This window comes from Barbus barbus, assembly GCF_936440315.1.
Source record: "Barbus barbus genome assembly, chromosome: 49".
NCBI lineage: Eukaryota > Metazoa > Chordata > Actinopteri > Cypriniformes > Cyprinidae > Barbus > Barbus barbus.
The window spans coordinates 14358564-14380875 of record NC_136727.1 but is presented as its reverse complement, the minus strand read 5'-3'; the positions used below and the strand labels follow the sequence as shown (position 1 = coordinate 14380875).

The 22312-nt window shown below is 36.7% G+C and overlaps 1 protein-coding gene across 3 annotated transcripts; it reads right to left on the bottom strand.

The window, feature by feature from the left end:
• Positions 1 to 215: 215 nt before the first annotated feature.
• rrbp1b (ribosome binding protein 1b) lies at positions 216 to 17428 on the bottom strand. Of its 3 annotated transcripts, none has more exons than XM_079413679.1 (28): positions 17349 to 17428; positions 14617 to 15316; positions 14154 to 14302; positions 13937 to 14059; positions 13261 to 13413; positions 13050 to 13168; positions 12637 to 12790; positions 11929 to 12067; positions 11602 to 11753; positions 8959 to 8984; positions 8754 to 8861; positions 8557 to 8619; positions 8417 to 8477; positions 8302 to 8336; positions 8126 to 8213; positions 4429 to 4521; positions 4156 to 4248; positions 3973 to 4056; positions 3804 to 3893; positions 3455 to 3547; positions 3296 to 3367; positions 3042 to 3134; positions 2196 to 2279; positions 2058 to 2123; positions 1705 to 1788; positions 1000 to 1080; positions 761 to 904; positions 216 to 647 (listed from the first exon to the last, which is right to left on the bottom strand). In XM_079413679.1, exons 2-28 carry the CDS (start codon positions 15281 to 15283, stop codon positions 612 to 614), a joined length of 3150 nt encoding a protein of 1049 aa, XP_079269805.1. In that variant the 5' UTR covers positions 15284 to 15316; positions 17349 to 17428; the 3' UTR covers positions 216 to 611. The 3 variants fall into 3 exon arrangements, with proteins under 3 accessions (XP_079269805.1, XP_079269806.1, XP_079269807.1); XM_079413680.1 differs by having other exon boundaries at positions 14617 to 15337; positions 17349 to 17367; XM_079413681.1 differs by lacking the exon at positions 17349 to 17428 and adding an exon at positions 17227 to 17247.
• Between the last annotated feature and the right edge of the window lie 4884 nt (positions 17429 to 22312).

Below are 22312 nucleotides of genomic sequence, written 5' to 3'. Positions count from 1 at the left end.
TTTATATGTTAAATATATTCATATATAAATGTATATGCATGTAAATATTTCCCAAATATATGCTGTATGTGAGTATCTATATATACATAATAAATATACACAGTACACACACATATATTATGTAAATAAAAATAATTTTGGATGCGATTAATCGCTTGAAGCTTAAACTACTTGATAAATATAAACTACTTTATAAGAAAACACCAACCCACAAGTCCAAGTATATAGTTTATTATTATTATAATATCACATTTGTTACCAGCCAACTACAAAAGTGCAGTAGCTTGTGTTTCATTGCTGCATTATGAAATGTTCCTACCTTTGACCCTCATGAGAACATGCAAACAAAAGATAAAAAGAGCGATTGCACAAGTCATCATGTGTCTTTCACTCGAGCACTGCTCTCTTTTAACACTGCGAGCGGTTTTGTGATAACTTTAGGAGACGTGTTCAAGTCACCTCATGATGGCTCTGACAAAAGTCACAAATATATTGTCATGCTTCCTCCCTTAACAATCCTCACTGGCTAATAACAGTCAGCATATTCGCTACAGTAGCAGTAAATAATGCATAAGAACAATTAAGGCACTTGTGTTGTCAGGTTTATTCTGTCAAACAGACGTCCCTTCTTTTGGCTCTTCGGCTTCCTGTTGACAGAAAAAAAAAATTAAATGTTACGGAAACATTTCATATGAAACATATTCTTAGCAAAGACTGACAGCCCTACATTTGTGATTGTTTGGAAGCGTTTGTAATGTACCTTGCCGTGTAACTGTTCCTGCAGGTTCTTCACGGTCTCTTTCTCTTTGTCCAGCTCTTCTTGAGTGCTCTTCAGCAGCTGTTGAAGTTTAGTGGCTGCCTGGCCGAGGTCTTGCGTCAGCTTCTTCTCTTTCTCCAGTCTCTCCTGATACAGACACATGCAAAAAACATCCTGTTAGAGAACAGAGATCCTGTATATGCTTGTTTGAACTTGAGATGGTGAAGATGTGTTGTAGGAACCTTTAGCTCTTCAGTTGGTCCTTCTCCAGCAGCTTTCAACTCTTCTAACTGAGCCTCGAGATCCCTGACGCACTTCTGAGCCTGAGAGAAGAAACACACCAGGAATTTCAAATTGTAAATAATGATCTACATAACATTCTAAATAAAAGTTCATTTAAAAAATATATAAAACAAACAATAATATATATTTTATATATAAATAGAAGTAAACAAAAAAAATATACTAAAATAAAATAAAACAAATAAAATTCAACCACAAATATAAGAATAAATGCATTTAATCAAGTAAATTAAATGTATTAATTTTAGATATTTAAAATGTATTAAAACATTAATTCAAATTTAAATTAAAAAACTAAATTAGAGGCCGTATTACTAATTGAAATTTAATTAATATAAAAAGTAAAAATAAAAACAAACAAAGAAACTTAATTCCGTTCAATTAAAAAAAATCTAAATAAATACAACTTAAGCCAAAATAGAATTAAGTGTAAATCAAAATAAAGTAAATCCAAAATGAAATTAATCAAATTAAATATTAAAACAAGTTAATTTTTATTTAAAATTAGATTAATTTGGATCCTTTTGGCGTTTTTATTGATTTGCTTTGTTTACGTTTATTAGAGTCCTTAATATTAAATGGGACTAGCTTTAATGTTGTCATCCAGCATGAAGAGATCCAAACAGCCTTCTAAAAGGTGTCACCTGTTCATAGTTGTTTGCAACCTGCTGTCGAATGTCCTCTTCTGTCTGCAATTTATTCATTGCCTCCTCCAGCTGTGTTTTCACCTGTAAAGTTAGACATCGGTGAGTATCATATGTAAGTTTGATCACAGTTACAATACCCACACACAGCAGGACACGACAGCATATACATGTACACGTGCAAAAAAAAAACAAAAAAACATGTCTTCAGGCCAGGAAGCACATAATACATAAGACATGCTACACCCTCCTTCACCAACAGGTTTTATGAAAGACAAAGAAAACAAGGTGCACAATACACACACTGGGAAATGAAAACAGATGCAGTTAATACACGCACAACCAGTACTGACCTGAGTGGACTGTGCGCTCTCGTCGTTCTGTACTTGCCGAGTCACTTCCTGTAGCTCCTGCCTGACCTGTAATGCACAGCTGTCACTCAAAGTAGAAAGCCACGTGTGCGACCTGAGACAAACTGATGTTAAACTTACCAGTGCAAGTTCTGCACTCTGCTGCTGAGCCTCCGCTTTGGCTGATACCAGCTGGACCTGAGTTTGTGATAGCAATGCCTTCAGCTGAGGGGAATATAAAGAATGATAACTGAACCGTGAAAAACAGCACCTTAAGTAAGACTGAGACTTCTTTTCTTAAATAAAACTAAATTACATTTAATTAAACATTAATATAATATACACAACAAAAAAGTAATAAGTAAAAAAATAAAATAAAAAAAATTCAGTTCAAAGAAAAATCTAAAAGTACAAACTTGTAATTGAACTACAAAAATAAAAATCGCAAATATCAGAATAAAATGAAAATTAAGTGAAAATGAAATAAAATAATTTATTTAATATAAAATCCCTTCAAAATATACCAAGATCAGTCAAAATGGAATTAAATGAAATGCAAAAATACTACAGTAATTTTCAATTTTAAATCAAAATTAAAATCAATATTTTAATTTTAACAGCTTAATTTAAAATGAAATCAAATCAACATGAATCAAGATCAACCAAAATTGAATTAAGTACAAAGGAAAATGAAATAATAGGTAGGTAGCTTTTTATTGTCATTCAACTGTACATACAGAGTGCACATATGAATGAAATTCCGTAAATAATTCTGTAATAATTCAAAACAATTTAAATGTAAAAACAAATGAAAAATCTAAATTATGATCAAATAAATCCAAATTAAAATCTATATTTATTACATTTTAATAGTCTAATTCAAAACTAAATCTGTTAAATGTACTACAAAAAAAAAAAACATTAATATTAATCAAATTTGCACTTCCATATTCAGCACAATAACCTGAAATCAGTTCGTGGTTTTACCTGAGACATCTCTTCTGTGTACGTTTGACTGATGGTTATGGACTCCAGTTGTTTCTCCAGCTGTGCTTCCAAAAGCATCACCTGCCCCTTCAGCTGCAGAGAACAGAGAAACCACAAGTGTGTTAGATCAGCATGAAGTGTCTCATCTTGCATTTCACAGAAAGAAAATCTCATTTGGTTTTAAAGCAACGCGAGTCAGAAACCTGAAAACAATTCCCCAAAACTGAAGAACAGTGCTAAATGTAGGCATGCACCTGATCCGTGTCTTGTCTTTCCGCATTTATCATCTCTATTGTCGTCTCTAGGACCTTCACCTGATCCAGGGCCTGTGGGAGATCCATATAACTTAAGCACAACCACTCAGATGTAGTATAAGGTCAAACAAATCCAGAATCAATGTAGGATGTGCTTACTGCCTGTTTTTGCTGCTCAGCATCTGAAATATTTGACTTCCACTCAAGCTCGCCATCCTCCACACTCTTCTGCAGAACTTTCAGCATGCTCTCCTGTATAAAACACAACAATTACCCCCCCCCAAAAAAATTTTTTATGCAGGCCTACTAAAGTCAAGGCTCCATGATTTTTTTTTTTGAGATAATAAAAGGTAACGTTTATAGAATTTAACATCACGGTTTCATTCTGCCTCCTTTTGATAAATAATGAATGTTTTATTCTACAGCCATAGCTTTTATGGCAAAAAAAATTTAAAAAATTCTAGATGTTCATCACTTTTATTGTGAAATTATGTGTGTGTCACTGTACCGTTTCATTGAGAGTTGATCTGTAGTGTTCACACTCGGCCTGGAGTGACCTCTGGCTCTCCTCTGATAGAGCGAGCTTCTGCTGCAGATCCTGACACATGTGAACATGAGACATGAGAAGAGGAAAAAACGTGGATTGCAGGTTTGTGTCCATAGAGAAGATCTCTTACCATCGAATCGGAGCTTGACACTGTGTGCTGCTGTTCTGCTGGAGTCATCTGTGCTTCATGTGTGAATGCTTCCAGCCAGTTTGACTACAACACACATAGTTAATTTAAATTACCCATACCTGCTCAAACTATTAAAAGTTATACCTTTCATAAAAAAAAGAAAAAAAAAAGTTAAATTCTAACCTGGTGTGTTTCTATGCTGATGTGAGGGAAGAGCTTGTTGAAGGCGTTTCTGGTGTCTGTCTGGAAAGAGCTCAGCTGCTGTTCAATTTCACTCTGCACACACAAATGTCTTTGATCACTAAATGAAATTGAATAATGCCACAAGAAAGTAGTAGTTTTAGCCAACTGCAGCATTTTGATGATAATGAACACCCCCGTTCTTCATGGTTTTTGTGTATTGTGTAGATATACAATTAAGTGTGTGTTTATACTGTGAGTGTGTATGAGGGTTACCTGTGCGGCCTTGGCTTGGCTCAGTCTTTCTTCACTCAGCCTCTCAGCAGCAGCCAGAGCCTCCACCGCGGCATAGTTCTTCTCATGCAGTTCCTAAACAAACCACAATTAGATGTGGATAGAGGTGTAATTTAGAGATGGATGGATTTAGGGATAGATCGATAGACAGATAGTTATGAACTGGCTGTTATTTCGGTTAGATATGGACAGATCTGTAGAGCAGATGTGATGAGCATAGATAGATATGGACAAATGAGTGGTTAGATATGGCTGACAGATTTTGATGGATGAGACAAGAATGGGTTCAAATGGAAGGGTTGGGTAGATCTGGATGAATGAGAAAGAAAAGGTTTAGTAGATATGGATGGACAGGCTGGGTAGAACAAGTACGCACATATAAACTAGTTGGGTAGCTATGCTCAAACAGGCTGGGTAGATATGGGCAGACCGACAAGTTGGGTAGATATGAACAGTAAGGTAGTTAGATATGAATGGAGAGGTAGTTATAGATGGAGTACGTACATTTAGATAGATGAATAGATCGAAATGGATAGAGAAGTAGGTATATATAAACTGTTTGGGTAGATATGGCTGGATGAGAAGCTATATATGAATGGGTTTGGTAGATATGGATGGACAGGCTTTGTAGATATAAACAGACACATAGGTTGGTAGATATGGATGAACAAGTAGGTACTCTCTAGATCCAAACAACAACGTTCTATGACATTCTGTATATAAAAAAAAACATTCCGTATAATATAAAAAAGATAAACCCCTCAGCTTTTACTGCTGCAGTCTCCAACCTCTCAAATAGTGACCATCTCTCTTCTTCTGATGATCTGGCCTCCTTTTATAATTCTGAATTACGGCAGCTAATCCATAATGAAATTCATTACACAGCGTTTCAACCGATATTCCTCTTATTATTTTTTCTTCTTTTACCCTGCCATCTGAACTAGAAATTTCTAATTTCATTTACAAATCTAATTCCTCCACATGTCGTTCTCATTTTGCTTGATTTGAGCGCAGCTTTTGACACAATCTCACACAATATTTTGTTGATTCGTTTATCTGCTATTGGCATCTCTGGTATTCGTCTCGCCTGGTTCACTTCTTATCTTTCTAACCGTACACAGTACGTCCAACTAAAAAGTTTTCATTCCCAACCCTTTCCTGTTGGCGGTGGCGTTCCTCAAGGTTCTGTCTTAGGTCCTCTATTGTTCCTAATCTATCTCCTCCCACTAGGTAATATCTTTTCTAAATTTGGTATCAAACTTCACTGTTATGCTGATGATACACAGCTTTATGTAATTGACTAAGTCTGACTCCATTCTTCCACCTGTCTGTCTTACTAACTGTCTCCACGAAATAAACAGTTGGTTCTCTGCTAATTTTCTTAAAGTCCCCCTGTAATGAAAATCAAGTTTTTTTTATGTTGTTTATTTGTCTGTGTGGTGTTTTTAATATGCTTTTAGACAAACCATTTTCCAATCCATTAAATCAATGCCATTGCTGAGTATTTTCTCCTTAAAACTGTAGTTTCCCAAAGGCTGACCCAGAAATGTGGCTTGAAACAGCCTTCGGGTTACTACGTCACTAACCAATAACGGCAAGGGATCGATTCCTATCACTAGCATGCAAAATATACCAATACCAGCACAAAAATAAATTAGAGCAAAAAACCCATGAAGCCGTGGTTTAATGTGAAATTAGAACCGCTAACTTGAATAATAACCCGTGGTAACTAGTGCAAAAGTAGCCCGGAGTCAGACCCAGCTCTCCCGCATCGGCTTCTGCACGTCACACACGTATGCTTGCAGGCGTGAATTGGAATCACAAACAGCTGCATTTTAGGACACAACATCGTTAAGCAACTTTAACGAGTGTTACAGGTTACAGTATTCATTGTAGTTGTCCGCTAGTAAAAACATAGATTTATCAGTCATTATCTGTGTATGCCATTGTTTTGCGTTTACTACAGTTCAGTGGATCAGGAGGCCCTGGCTGGTGTGACTTAGTGGAGGCGGGGTTAATTTGCATATTCATAGATCAGCATATCGTAAGTGAGGCAAGGGTGTAGGGTTACATTTAAGCTATTTTAAAGCATTAGAAAAAAAATTACGAGAAAAAATATTTAAATATGTAATTTTGATAAAGATAAGTTATAAGGGATAAATATTTGACTACAGGGGGACTTTAAACTTAATGGCAGTAAGACTGAAGTACTTCTTATAGGCACTAACTCTAGTCTTTCTAGGTCTTTATCCATTGATGGTTCCTCCGTTTCTCCTTCTCCAAGGTTAGGAACTTGGGGGGGGGGGTCATCTTTGACAGCACCCTTTCATTTGAAGCTCACATTAATAGTACAGCCCGGTCTTGTTACTTTCATCTTCGTAATATTGTTCATCTCTCACCCCACACAGTACTGCCATTCTTGTTCACTCACTCGTCACCTCTTGCATCGATTACTGTAATTCCCTTTTATTTGGTTTACCACACAAGCTTCTCCATAAACTCCAGCTGATTCAGAATTCTGCAGCTCTTATCATAACCCGGACTCCATCTTTACAACACATTACTCCTCCTCTTCAACAAATTCATTGGCTTCCCATCAAATTTCACATTGCATTCAAAATTCTTCTTCTCATGTATAAAACTCTGCATAAACTCGCTCCACGCTACCTCTCAGATCTCATTCAGCCCTACACTCCTTCTAGAATCCTTCGTTCTTCTTCACTGGGTCTTCTCCATACACCTACGGCTCGTTTAACCACCATGGGTCAGAGCCTTCAGCCGTACTGCCCCTCGCCTTTGGAACTCTCTCCCAACTAACATACGTAATTTAGACTCTTTATCCCAATTTAAAGTTAAACTTAAAACTCACTTATTTAGAATAGCTTATCCTACATGATGATTGTCTACACTCATCTAGCAGGGTTGTTTTATTTTTTCTTCCTTTCCCTCCTCCTCTCTATCCTTTTCTTCTTGCCTATTGTTATTTTACTGTGGTTATTTTGTAACTGCAGTTTCTCTTTTTTATTGCTATTTATTGTTATTTATTTTTGTTTCATTGTTCCTGATGTTCGGTGACCTTGAGTGGTTTGAAAGGCGCCTTAAATAAAATGTCTTTTTATTATTACATATAAACTAATTGGGTAGATAGGGACAGACCGACAAGTTGGGTAGATATTATATATATACATCTACCTTTACATTCAGATGGACGCATAGGTAGAAATGGATAGACTAGTAGGTGTGTGTATATGTATGTATATATATATATATATATATATAAACAGTTTGGGTAGATATTAATGGACAGGCTTGGTAGATATGGACGGACACATAGGTAGGTGTGGATGGATGAGTAGTTTATATAAATGTGTTAGATAGATATGGTCAGACAGGCTGGATAGATAAGGACTGACAGGTTTGGTAGATATAAACAGCAAAGTAATTGTATGGGCAGGTAGATATAAATAGACAAGTAGGCAGGTAGAAATGGATGGCAAATAGGTATATGAGAAATTAATGGGTAGATATGGATGCACAGGTAGGGTAGATATGGTTAGGCATGGACGTAATGAGTTGCGTAGATATGACAAGAAAGGTAATTGGATGTGAATGGATAGACGGGCAGATATGGACAAGTTGGATGAGTGTGGTTGGAAGGGTAGAGTAGAGATGGACTGACATTTTTCTTGGCCTTCATTCTCTCCATCTCTTCTTTAAGCTGTTGAAGTTCCTCCTCCAGTGAGATCATGCGTGCATCCTTCTCCAGACTGACAGCACAAAACCAAATGTCATTATCAGAAGCATAAATGGAAAAAAGTGGCAAACCTCTAAAAGGATCTAAAATATCTTGCTTACTTCTCAAATGGTGGCTCTGCTTCAGTTCTATCAGCCTGTTGATATACAATTTTAAATCAATTAACATGTTTTACATACATGCAAATATTATTGAATTATCAAATGCTCCACTCACACTTTCCGTCTTTTCCAGCTGAGCCTGTAGAGATGCCACCAAATCCTCTTTTTCTTTTAGGCTGATAGATAGAGTGAAATTTTTTTAATCCAAATTGTCTACAAAATATACTTAAAGAAAGCATCAGCTGTATTGTATACCTAGTTTTAAGCAGGTTGATCTCTGCGGTGTATTCCCTCCGTTCAGTGTCGACCTCATTTACCCTGCAAAACAGGTCCCTGTTTGGATCAGAGACTACAGAGCTGCACATGCACATATACTTGAAGTTCTAGTAACAACAGGTGTGATTAATTCCATCATAATTTCGAAGATTAATTCAATTTAACAAAGACCAAACCTATTCTGAGTTTCCTCAGCCTGAGTTCTCTTTACTGTGACAAGCTCCTCCCTCAGCTGATTAAACTCCGCCTCCAGTGATGTCAGCTGGTCCTCCCTCTCTTTCAGACTTCAAGCAAATACGTTAAAATACTCATGTTACCATTAAACTTTGAATATAAAAAAAAATAACTAAACTTAGCAAATCCAAACAGAGTTCACATTACCTGTTCCTCAACTGTTCGACCTCCTTCTGTACAGAATAAAAACAGGGATGAGAATAGTATTATGTTTCATTCCAAAACATGCTGTACAGTCTCTAATATTAACCATGGGCCTGTTTCATAACAAGTTTACCAAATAAGCCAGGCTTATTTCAGTTAGTCTGACTTATATCGAACCAAATCAACTGACACTAAAGGCCCCGATATACTTCAAATTAAGTTAGTTTTCGTTCTTTGTTTGGGGGCAAAAAGAAGTTTGAAAAGGCAGTGTGACGGTATACTGTTTTCGAACATTCCAACACCCCCGCGCTGCTGGAGGCGGGCCGTAGATCAATGTAAACATGTGTCGCGACGCTCGCGCGTCTGCCCTAAACACAGCAATGACGGTGTATCTAGGTCTTTTATTAAACTGGATAAATTACACTTTTTTTATTTTATGTGTTGTCATAATTTGATAAAAACAAAGGCTTATTATTGTATGTTCATTTGGCATTTCATTTATTGTATACCTTTTAAATTCGCTTATTGAAAGAACAACAATAACAGCAGCAGCAGTATGGTGTAACATTTATTTGAAACATGTATTTGGTACCTTATATCTTTACTCTTTCATTTAATTCTTTTCACAGCTTTGGAAAACTTGCATCTCATGTTTCTACTTCTCGACACCAAGCTTCGTTGCAATTTCTTTATAGGAATTAAAAGCTTTCTCTGAATCTTTAAAGTCTCTCCGCAAGCGATCGTACAGGTGCAGATATATCTGTGGCAGCTCAGCTACTCGACACAGTTTATTTATGTTGCTAGTGACTTGGAGATGTTGTTCTCCTGCCTGACCTTTGTTGAATGAGAAACAAACCGGGAAAAATAAATAAATAAATAAATTGCACGTCAATGGAGGTGGAGTTCCAGATCACACCCACGGATTGCATAATCGCCATGGACCAATGGTAGCTCAAAGGTGTTTAGGAGGCAAAACAAACTCTCCCAGGAAGTTCGAACTGCCGAAACGAACTCAAAACGAACTTTGTTTCGGCCTGATTTTGTTCGAAATGATGTCATATCAGTTCGTTCTTCAATTTAGTTCGAAGTATATCGGGGCCTTAAGTCAGACTAACTGAACTAAACCTGAGGGCTGTTTCATAAAACAAGTTTACCAAACAAGCCAAGCTTATTTCAGTTAGTCTGATTTATTTTGAACCAAATCAATTGACAATAAGTCAGACTAACTGAAATAAACCTGGCTTATTTGGTAAACCTGGGGGCTGTTTCAAAAAAGATGCTAAGAAAACCGGGGATTAAAGTCCAAAACCTGACTTGAAATAACCCAACAAATTAATCGGGACTAAAGCGGTTTCATAAACGACAATTTAAGTTCACACAATCTCACTAATTCGATCCAGGTTCAATGAGTCAGGATAATTTGATGTGCACACTTATTCTTAAACAGTCCTTAATGTCGATCATGGATCAAATCGGTCCAGCATGGAAAACAGCGAATATTTGTGCTGTTTAATGCATGAGACGTTGTGTTTTCCTCAGTGCATAACTGATACGTCACAGGTATATTTTTCATCTGTAAATGTTAGAAAGTCATGCAAATATATCCATTTTGCTGTCAGGAGTGGGCGAGGCTTACTCGAGCGAATGAGTGCTGCTACGCGCAACACAGATGGAACAGAATAGAATAATAGCGCAATAATTCTGAATAAAACATTTTTTTAATCGGACATTAAATGTGACATATAGAATTTTAATCCTACGTATAAGTGTATTTTATGATAGCAGTAACTGCAAATCAAATGTAAGCTTAATACAGCCATGCTAGCTCAAAATAGTTAAATGCGTGTTCCTCTTAGCAGTTAAAATGTAGTCTGATTTCTATTATTTATTTTCAATTCAGTGATTTTAACTTTTAATTTAGTGTTTTTAACGCTTTAAAGAGCAATTTTAGATTGTAATGTTTTAATGTTCTAATAACCATAAAAGCTGTCATAAAACCCGAGAGAAAGGCTGCATGGCTAGAAACTGCTGATTAACTATGTTAAATTGTTTTCATATATCTAAAAAAAAAAAAAAAAAAAAAGCTCATTAAATTTTGGACACAATACATTAAATACAGTTGGTTGAAGGCATTTTTTTTTACTTATTTGATTATTTAAGGTGTATTTTCTGTATACTTTTATTTTTGGACTAATAATAAAGTCAACTAATTGTATGTGAGAGAGTCAGTGATAATATCAATGCATTCTATCAGGACTTTTGCAGTCGATACCGATTTCTTGTCATGGTGATTGGCCGATACCGATTCTGATGCTTCAAGCTTTATATAACATGTAATAACGTTATATAAATAATCACAAAAATTATTCATTAAGATAGATTCATTTATCTATCCATTCTATAACCTACGACTCAAACCAGATGTAACAAGACATTTCTGATCTACATTTAGCATCATTAATCTGTAGGCTAAGAACATTTATATATATTTAAACACCAATATGGAGATGTCTGATGTAACTCAAGGTTTAATACTGTCCAATATAAGACTGAAGAGGGTTATTTGGTAAACTTGTTTTATGAAACAGTCCCGTGATATTGGTGCATTGCAAAGGCAACCTATCAGAGAGTACCAAATATTTGTACCTGGATCTCAGCCTGTGCTGTTGCTTCTGTCTCCACAGAGGGTTTTTCCTCAGTAACCTTTGTTGTCTGAGACAACTGTGCTCTCAATGTTTCCAGCTCGTCACATCTGTCTTTCAGCTCTGTCTCTGTAGCACACATTCGCTCCTGGAGTTCTGTAAACAGAATTCATTTCCGCCTTAAAGTTACAAAAACATAAAATGCTACAAATAGAATATGGCTACTTTAAAATGTCTTCTAAAACTCACTGTTTCCATCTGGGAACTGAGCCAAGGTAACACTCATATTCATATCAAATGAAAGAAGATGTGTGTGTTTGTGTGTACTGACCGGTGAGAGTCTTGGCTTGCTCTTTTGCTGCATCTACTTGAGCCTGAAGTGTGGTGCTGCTGTTCTGAGCCTTACGGAGTTCTTCACTGACGTGATCCAACTTCTTCTGCAGAGTCTGCTCTGCTTCCACATGGGACGTCTAAACACAGACATAGAGGGTAGTCAAAGGAATAGTTCATCTCAAAGCAGCCATATAATACGGTTTAAAAAGCCCAAATTTAAGTTAAATCTAAAGCTATTGTACAGCCTCATTTGGAATGTAGCAAAATATAGTACTTTTTTGTCCTTTGTGGAACCTGACAGTCACTGTTCATCATCTACTTTCATTATATACGATAATGCAAGTCATGTAGGTTTGGACTAACAAACTATAAATGATAACAGAATCTACATTTTTAGTAAACTATCTGTTTAATATTAAAGAATGTATCATTACTAAACATTCAACATGGGATTTTTAACCACAGGGGTTCACATTTCATGCATAGCTAAGCTGAAAAAAAAAAAAAGAAAACCTAAAAAAAAATGCCCACCCACACACAGATAAACACAAACAGACAAAATGTCCTGATAGAATTGCAAGCCATCACAAAGACACAGGCATTGCTTTTAAAGGTTGCATATGTGGTGAAATTCCTACCCAGAATTATCATGGTACAAATACCATGATATGAGATAACAGGAGAGAGGTCAGAGGTCAGGGCTTACTTTTGTTTGTGCTAACTGTTCTTCAGCAGCCGCCATCTTGGTTTCCAGAGTCTTCCTGCGCTCTTCTTCAGAATGCTGAGCGGCCGTGCGTTCTTTTAGGTCTCGGTTGAGACGCACACAGTCCTGACGCAACTTTGCCAACTCTGCATTCTGCCTGTGTGCGTGAAAAAGCCACTGATTTACATAAAATAAATGGTTAGATAAGACATTTTATATCTAGAGGCAGGTTAAATGTTTGGGGTGTATTCCAATATGGTCCAATTCAAAGAAACACATGCTCTAGTCTCTGGTCCCTGGATATGGCTCCTTCTGTTCAGGTTATTGGATACCTTCTTCATTCCCATAGGGGAGTAGAAAGAGTTACTCTAAAGTTTTACACTTTATTGGTTACAATGGGAATTCATGTGCAATACCTGCTTTCTGCTTGGCTAGTGGCTTGGTTGAGGGCATCTCGAAGAATAGAGTTCTCCTGTTGCAGACGAGCCAGCTGAGCCTTGGGTCCATTCTCTAACTGCTCTTGCAGGCTTTGGATCTGTGGCCACATCCACAACCAAAACATTCAATAACCTGACAACATACCCAGCATATTGAGAAGGAAAGTGTAAGAGGCTGGTGACATCTGACCTTGCTGTTGAGCTGTTGTGTCTCCTTGACATGCTCCTGGTTGGAAGCTTGCATACGAGCCAGAAGAGCTGCAATCTCCTGGCCACGTGTGCTCAGCTCAGAGCTCATACGGGTCTCCACGGATGTAATCTTGCTCTTTGCGGAACTGAGCTCCTATTAGCCAGAGCAATGGGAGTTGGAGATACAGTTAACCATCAAAACCATCAAGGTTAATGTCAAATTAGCAAATAGGACATGTTCTTGATCAATGTCATTTTTGGTCCAGGACAACATTCCTATCAACCAATCAAATTTTCGAAATAGGGAGGGGATAGGGTCCGAATTAATGCCTTACAGTTGAGGATAGGGTAATCACAACCAATCATATCTCTGTTTTTAAAGTAGTTAAAGGTTATAGTATGGGGACAGTGTTATGAGTAGATTTTGACAAGAACATTGCTCTATCCATCCATCCATCTTTCACAATGCTTGTCCTTTGTAGAGTTGTGGGGATGCTGGAGCCTATCTCACCATCTAAAGCATCGTAGGCAGGGAAATGCCCTGGAAGGATGGCCAGTTCAACAAAGAACAAAATATATTTTTCAGCAGCCACTCAAGACCTTGCTCTGAAGCTTGATCATGAGAAGAAACTTGTTTGAACCTCATTTATTTAGCTATGCACGCTAGCAGGTGTCACCTTGGTAAGCTCTTTGACGCGGTTCTTGGCTGCAGCTATGCTGCCCTGCTCAGCGGTCAGCTGCTTTTCCTTCTCCTCCAGCTGCTTCTTCAGTGCCGCCAATGGGTCACCCTTCTGAGATGCCTGCAAATAAGAATGAAAGAGATATGAGTGCTAACAAAAAGAGACAAGTATTAGGGGTTTGAACAGGGGTTGGTGAGATGTAGATTTTTTTTACCAGTTGCCAGGAGTCCTTTCCTGCCTTCTTGCTAATGATCTCAAAGAGTTTCTGGGTCTCTGACTCGCTGAACGATGCACTATTCAGACTGGAGACCAGATTTTTATATGGTGATGGCTGGGGGTCATTGTCCATTTCCACAGAAGCCACTTAAAAGAAATTCAAAATTAGGATAGACTGATGAGGGTATTGCAAAGAGTGCAAGTTTGAGCATCTACTATTACAGCTGTCCAAGATCATGGGTTCCCAAACTCGTTCCCGGAGCCTCCCCAACACTGCACATTTTGCATGTCACCTTTATCAATCACACCTGATTCAACTCATCAGCTCATTAGTAGCAACTCCAAGACCTGAAATGGGTGTGTCAAGCAAAGAAGACAAGCAAAATGTGCAGTGTTGGGGAGGCTCCAGGAACGTGTTTGGGAACCCCTGTCCTAGATGGATATGTCCAAAGGATACTCACCTGGCTCAACCTTCTTTTTAGACTTCTTTTTGGTTGGAGCTTCAGTTTTGGGTTCTTCAGCTTTAGGGGGAGCAGCAACCTCAGGGGCGACTGCTGCTTTCACCGCCACCTCTGCAACAACTGGCTCCACCTTAACTACAACTTCTGGGACCTCCACAGGTTTGACGGGGGCCGGTTCCACCTTAGCCACCTTCTTCTTTTTCTTCTCCTTGGGGGAAGGAGCAAGCGGGGCCACCAAAACACTTACAGTGGGAGGGACAGGACACTCAACAATCTTAGGAGCTGGTTCAGGTACAACTGGCTGGGGTTTCACTTCAGGCTCGGGAACAGGCACAGGTTCAGGTTGGGGTTCTGGTTCAACTTGGGGTACTGCTTTGGGCTCACTGTTCTCAACCACAGGTTCAAGGATAGGCTCAGGTTCTGGAAGGTTCCCATTTGGCTTCTCCTCCTTCTTCTTGGCCTTGTTTTTCTTTTCAGATGCCTTTTTCTTCTTGTCAGAGCGCTGGAGTTGGATCTTGCCTGAGTCTTGCCGCTGTTTGGCCAGGGCTTCCTCATAAGAGGTCTCCTTCATTGAAAAAGTTGACACAAGTGTAATGCCAATGGCAGAGAACACCATGAAGCCACCAAACACCACAATTCCCAGAGTTTGAGGGTCGTACACATCCATCTTTGCTCAGTCCCGTCCTTCCTAATCCTGATCCTACAAATATGCAAATAAGGACTATTTAATGTTAAGGACTGTTTAAGGTTAACAACAACATCCTAACATTTCATACAAGTGCCAAGAACCATTTTACACAAGACCTTGTTTCTTGGAAGACATAAAAAGCAATGCTAAAAACTTATCCTGCATTTCTACACCCTAACATTTACACTCAGATAAATGCCCCAATCAATAATTTCTGCCCAGTTGTAGATATCTTTAATAGATACATAATATTCTTAAAACATTTAGAATATTTTCACACGAGAGATACACTAAAGTTTTGTTACATTGGCCTTTTGGACTTGATACTGCCACCTATATGCGTGGATGCAGCATCAAGAAAGAGAAAAAGCTATAGCTACTGACAAAAATATCCTACAAGCATATTTGTCCCCTACAAGTCATTAATTCTGCTTGGTTGTGTATTATTCATTTGGCTGGACATGTATTCAGCTTACATGGAAGGGCAAAAAATATGAGTAATAATTAAGGAACTAGACCAAAAAAAAAGCACCTGGTTGCACGGTGCTGAGTGGATGGCAGCAAAAAAATGATGTCTTGCCCTCGAGACAGTGTGAAAAATCTCTTCCTCTTGCAAATTTTGAGAGAAGTTCTTTTTCCTGAAGCCAGCAACTCTGTAACTTTTGCCCACTAGTTCAGGTTATGCAACACGCAACCGAGACTACACTCCTCAACACTCTCTCTCTTACACAGAGAGGCATACATTCAGTTTCCAGGGGACAGGTCTGTGTGCAGCAGACCACAATAACCTTCCCCCAACCTCACGTTTGCACTAGCCAGTGCAACTCTTGCCTGGAATTTCTATAGAGGGGGTCTCTAAGTGTCTGCCTCAGGCACTCAGGTAAGGGGGGAAAGCTGACTGAACTTAAAGGAAATACTCTTTACAGCATATAACTTAACATAGGTATTATAATTTATAAACTTCTTAGTTTTCTAGAATAGCCTTAAGGAATGCCTACAAAAGGCCCTGTGGTGGTACTATAGCACAGTGATGATGTCAGATGGTGTTAAACAATTAACATGGTATTTATAAGGTACTTTAAAGAACACCATTAACATGGTGCATGTCCCAAAAAAAAATGGTAATGCTACTGGTTTGTTAGTGAAAACTTGGTGAAATGTGACCATGAACACCTCAGATCTACTTGTGATAAAAACAGAAAAACTGTATTAACACATCAAACAACAGTTGTTGTTTGTGTGTGTGTGTGTGTGTGTTTTTTTCCCCCAATTACAAAACCATTTTTTCCTGCAAATATTTTCCTGAAATGACAATTTCACAATTTTGGATCCACATGTGACAACCAGCAGAGAGAGGACTTGGCAGACAGGAAATGCAGAGTTCCTATATGCAGGACACATACTCCACATCTGAATGAAAGGGGGCTGCTTTCCTATGCCAGACATTAACCCTTTCAGGGACATTGCTGACGTTACATAACTGCCATAAGGAATCTGTCTTTAAAACTTATTAAACAAAGTAGGGCTAATATCCCCCAATTTTAACTTAACTATTTCTTTGGTTTGATACAATTTTTTAATTTTTTTTTTTTTTTTTTACCCTCTCTGCCACTTAAGTCTCACAAATCAAGGAGAATATTAAATACATTTTCATGAAGAATTCAATGAAAGGCAATAGGAAACTTTGACAAATGTTAAAGTAAACAGGCATTTTGGATGCTTATTACGTGTTATTAAGTCTAAACATACTTAAGAATGAAACGCATTTGAATATTTTAAATCATGCTAGAGACACAAAGCAAACTATACCGCTACTCAAAACTGTACAAAGCCAGTAAGCAAAGCATAACATATAAAAAGAAAATTTGAATCTATAAGTTCAAACTACTTGAGAATGCAAATTATTTTCAAACACAACTAACCTAAAACAAGGATAATTTCACAATCAGTCAGCCTGACAAACTTTAGCCAGAGAACATAACAACTGCTTTGGTGGTTAAAAAAAAAAAAAACACACACACGAGTGATACAAGCGTGCGCTTACCTGCGATCAAACTCACAGTGATAAAGAATCGCCGCTGACTTTTGGAGTCGTGGCACTTCTTGAGACTTGGCGCAGCGCCCGCTTGTGAAGCCGATACGCGACCTCATGCTAACATCTGATTGGATAAACGCCTGTCAATCAACGCTCTTTAAACCAACCGTGTCACGCGTAGTATCCAAAAGTATGAGGTGGGCCGCGCTGAGGGCTGGAATGTAGAATGATGAAAGTATTTGAAATATAAACATAACATATCGGATGTAATACTTTAAAAGCACTATTTAAACATTAAAGACAGGCATTCTCTAACATTGCCCTTAAAAATGTATGGTATCATACGGAAACAGATCAGTAATGCTGAGGTAGTTTGATTTTTCAGGAAGACTGGGCTAGTTGTAAAACTTTTTTGTGGGATTGGATGGGAACACTTTATTATTCGTGTCCTTGACATGTATTTTCCTAAATGACAGTCAGATATGGTTTATTTAGTACTCCGCTAGGCACAATTATAAAAACCACATGGTCATCATCATTCAGCACAAATGGTTAGTCAAGGTTAGGAGTTGTTTGTTGATGCTTACCATAGCAGAAAATAACACTTATTATTTGAGTTAAGGTGCAAGAAGGCATTTACTGTCAGCCTTGACTGAACAAGAAGGGGAGAAAAGTGTGAAATGTGCTAGCTAGCAATTATAAAACACATTATCGTTCCCCTATCAGCTTGAATAAAGCTTAAATGGCCATATGTTCCTCTCAAATGTGTGTAGGTGATGTAATTATTAGCTCTGGAAAGACGTCCAGTAATCTGAGATAACTACAATTTACACTGAGGGCAAAGAAATGTCACAGAGTAACCGTTTACAAAATCAATAGTTCACAATATGTAGAAAAAGTCTTACTGTGTTGTGCTAGAGTGTATGTGTATTGAAAGGCCTTGATGTAAAAAAGAAATAACTGACTGAAAACTGTTTTTGGTTTTACCCCAGTTATTCATTTAGTAAAAGCAAGCATATGGCCCTTTGTTGCTGTCTGTTTGCTAAGAAATTTATACTGTATATCTTTGTATGATTATTATTAGTGGTGTTTGCAAAGGTGCAACTATTATTGCACGTACTTAGGGTTAAAGATCTGAACAAACCCCTAAGAATAAGTTTTAATCTTAAGCATGCAACTCAACACGGTTTGTGCTACAGACATGAATGTCACCTCAAAACATGCAGCTTGTTGATGAGACATGCAATTACTTTTTAAGGGAACTTACGAGTCAAGTTTAACACAAGAAACCACCAGAAAACCTTTTTCCATTAAATGTGAAAATTGCACAATTCCAACACTATGGAAGCCCGTTTTCCCTTAAAAATTTGATAAAATTTGAAATAACAGATATGCAAGGCATAAAGTCATACTTTGACATGGAAATTATTAGTGCTGTCAAACGATTAATCGCCATTAATTGCATACAAAAAAGTTTTTGTTTGCATAATATATGTGTGTGTTCTGTGTATATTTATTATGTATATATAAATACACACACACACATAGTATATATTTTGAAAACATTTACATGCATTTACATGTCTATATTTATATTCATATGATTTATATTATAAATAAATATATTTAATATATAAACATAACATATTTTTCTGAAATATATACATGCATTTGTGTGTAAATAATAAATATACACAGTACACATACATTATGTAAACAAAAACTTATTTTGGATGCAATTAACCACTATTAATCATTTGACACCACTATAAATTAGCAGAAAGTCAAAATTACAAGACAATACAAATGATGAAACAAAGAATAAATTAGGTAAATTAGAATAAATTAGACAAAAGTCCATTTTTAGATAAATTTGCAATTGCAATTTCACAAATAATTACAAAGAAACAGCACATTGAATTAAAGTAGAAAGACAAAAATAGTTTGTTTGTTTTCTGGTCAATTATACTCAAGTATACAGTGTATACAATATTTTACAGTGAGTTTTACTTTGCATGTACTGCATCTGTACACATGAATATGTAGTTGATTACACCAAATGATCTACATGATGATGCAATCAAAAAGAAAATTCGAGAGGTTTTATTCAATCAATTTTCATTAAAACCTTGCGTCAGTCCATGTTCCCCCAAAGCTTTGCTCCAAAGGTCATGGAACTTTTGAAGATTCATCTAAAACACTGTTAACATTGTACACATCCACCCACTCACACTAACACAGAATGTTTCTTTTTCTCAGAAACTATTTAATGCGAGGCAAGGTAAAACATCGCAGCTCATCAGGTGGGAGGCAGTTCACACATCATTTCCAGACCTGATGAAGAAAAGGAGGGTCTACATATCAACAAACAGCCAGAGAATCTGTTTACTTAGTATCGAGACACCCATTCCCATGCTGATTTCTCACAGGAGTAGCACCCAGATAAGTCTACTTTTAAGGTGTGTTGATAGGATAGTACATCAAAACGGCATAAGACATATCGGGAAAAAAAATGAAAAATGGACTCAGCAGCTACTCAATACACCAAAATACCAATACGTGCCAATATACACAACAACAGCATTTCAGAGATAAGATTCCCTATATTCACCACCAACACTTGCAAATTCAATGTGTTGAGGAGACATATTTGCTTAGGCTCCAAATTCCCTGTTTGAGCCCCAGTGCTTTATAGTCTTTGGGAACAGCCACATCCGCCAGCAGTGGTAAGTACAATTACAGAGCCATGGAGGTGAGGGGGTGGAGTACGCTGGATGTTTGCTTTAGCCGTCACAGACGAGGGGTGTTCCATCAAACAAACCTTTATGGCAACCCTACAGGACATGCAGCTGAGCTACTCCAAACACCAGATGTGCATGTTCATCCTTCTGACTCGGACTCTGACTATCGCTCAGACACATAGATATTTTCCACAGTAAAACACTTGACCATAATGACGGTTTCATCGTGGGATATGCTGGGTTGAGTAAAAACATACCATGCATGAAGGAAATTCAAAACAATCACACTACAGGAGAACTTAATAAACAAAACATAAATAACTACATAAAGAATTTTGACTAAATATGCCTTTTTGTTTGTTTCTTTAAACTGGGTTTGCATAAAAATGACTGTTAATGTCAAAACTATAAACACAGCCAACATTGTTTTCAGATAAAAGTGTTTAAGTTTTTAAATAAAAATAAAATATAATATATAAATAATATAAAATAAAAATAAAAGAGAACATTTTACAAGAAAATACTATTTATAAAATAAATAAAATATTTAATTCTGTTACTTATGATTTGTGAAATTTTCTAGCAATTTCTACGTAAAACTTGTTTCAAAGTAAATTCTGCACCAAAGAACAATGCATTATCTATAAAATCAAAGTTAATTTATTAAAAATGATCAAATATAAATCCATTGACATTTCAAACACTGATATTTCTATTAATTTTGAAAATAGCATGTGTATGATAACATGTTCATGGGTGATTCAAACAGAAAAAAATACATTTGGAATTTAATTTTAAGAAATACACAGCTGAATTTAATTCAGTTTTAATTCTACTTACTTGAATTCACATTTGATTTACAATTCTGCTTCCTGCTTTTAATCTCATAATCAGGAATTGATTTTGAATTCAAAAGACATTCTCGATTCATTTCTAATGGCACACGACCCTGGCTTTATATATATATATATATATATATATATATATATATATATATATATATATATATATATATATATATATATATATGTATATATATATATATATATATATGAACAGAAAAAAACAAACAGATTCATAACTTGCTCCTTTTGTAAGTTGTCACTCAGAGATAGACACACACACACACACACACTGTGCTTCAGATGCTGGAGTTTTGTCCAGTAAATGGTGTCCTGCACTGAGGAGTCCAACACACTTCTGCAGGAGACAGAGGAGATGAGGACAGAGATAATGGGATGATGAGCAGAATACATTATAACTCTCAACATGTGGATTCATACTTGAGGCAAGAGGAAGAGAGGAAATTAAAAATGAAAATACTTACTGAGGAAGCAAAGATGTTATTTAACAAAACAACATCTTTGCTTTAAAGCAATTGCCTTATTGATTTTTGTTGACAGATCAATAATCGGTCTTTACACCATACATGGAAGCTTCGAGTTGATTAAACCATACTGGACTATACAGTATTCGAAATACTAAAGATAAGCAGTTTTGCAGTGACCGGAATCAACAGTTATGCATGGAATAGTAGGCCAACACTACCATATTTGTGGCCTTGGACCACAAAACCAGTCATAAGGGTCAGTTTTTTTAAATTGAGATCTCTACATCTGAAAGCTGAATAAATTAGCTTTCAATTGATGTATGGTGTGTTAGGTGCAAAGAAATCTAAATATTGAGAAAATTGCCTTTAAAATCGTCCAAATGAAGTTCTTAGCAATGCATATTAATAATCAAGAATTAAGTTTTGATATATTCACGGTAGGAAATTTACAAAATATCTTCATGGAACACACCCATACAATGTAATGTTGGCTATTGCTACAAATATGGCTGTGCTACTTTTGTGGTACAGGGTCACATTTATGAATTAGGCATCATGTGTATGATGTGTAGGCTATGGACATTTTTGCATCAGCTATGATTTGAAAAAAAAAAAAAAATGGACCATTTTGGTTATTATTTGATAAGGTGTTTTTCACACATACTCCCACACACACACACCCGCAAAATAATAATTTGTATATCCAAAAACATGTTGCATAATAATATTTGATCATGTTTGGATTAGAATGTTATACTATGCATTGAAAATCAAAGCGACACATTTTTCAATTTATGTCTGTGCAAAATATCTTAACATAGCAGTCCGATCAAGTAATAAAACACGAAAATCGCAGCTGATATAGTGTGAGCACTGCGCATGCGCAGTAATCAGCTCCTGAC

Bases quoted from the DNA above. Each gene is read 5' to 3' on its own strand.
- rrbp1b (XM_079413679.1), bottom strand. From the start codon at position 15,283: ATGGATGTGTACGACCCTCAAACTCTGGGAATTGTGGTGTTTGGTGGC. The intron at 14,303-14,616 runs GTGAGTATCCTT...ATTTCTTTTAAG, and splicing joins TAAAAAGAAGGTTGAGCCAG to TGGCTTCTGTGGAAATGGAC. The intron at 13,169-13,260 runs GTCAGATGTCAC...ATGTGGCCACAG, and splicing joins CACAACAGCTCAACAGCAAG to ATCCAAAGCCTGCAAGAGCA.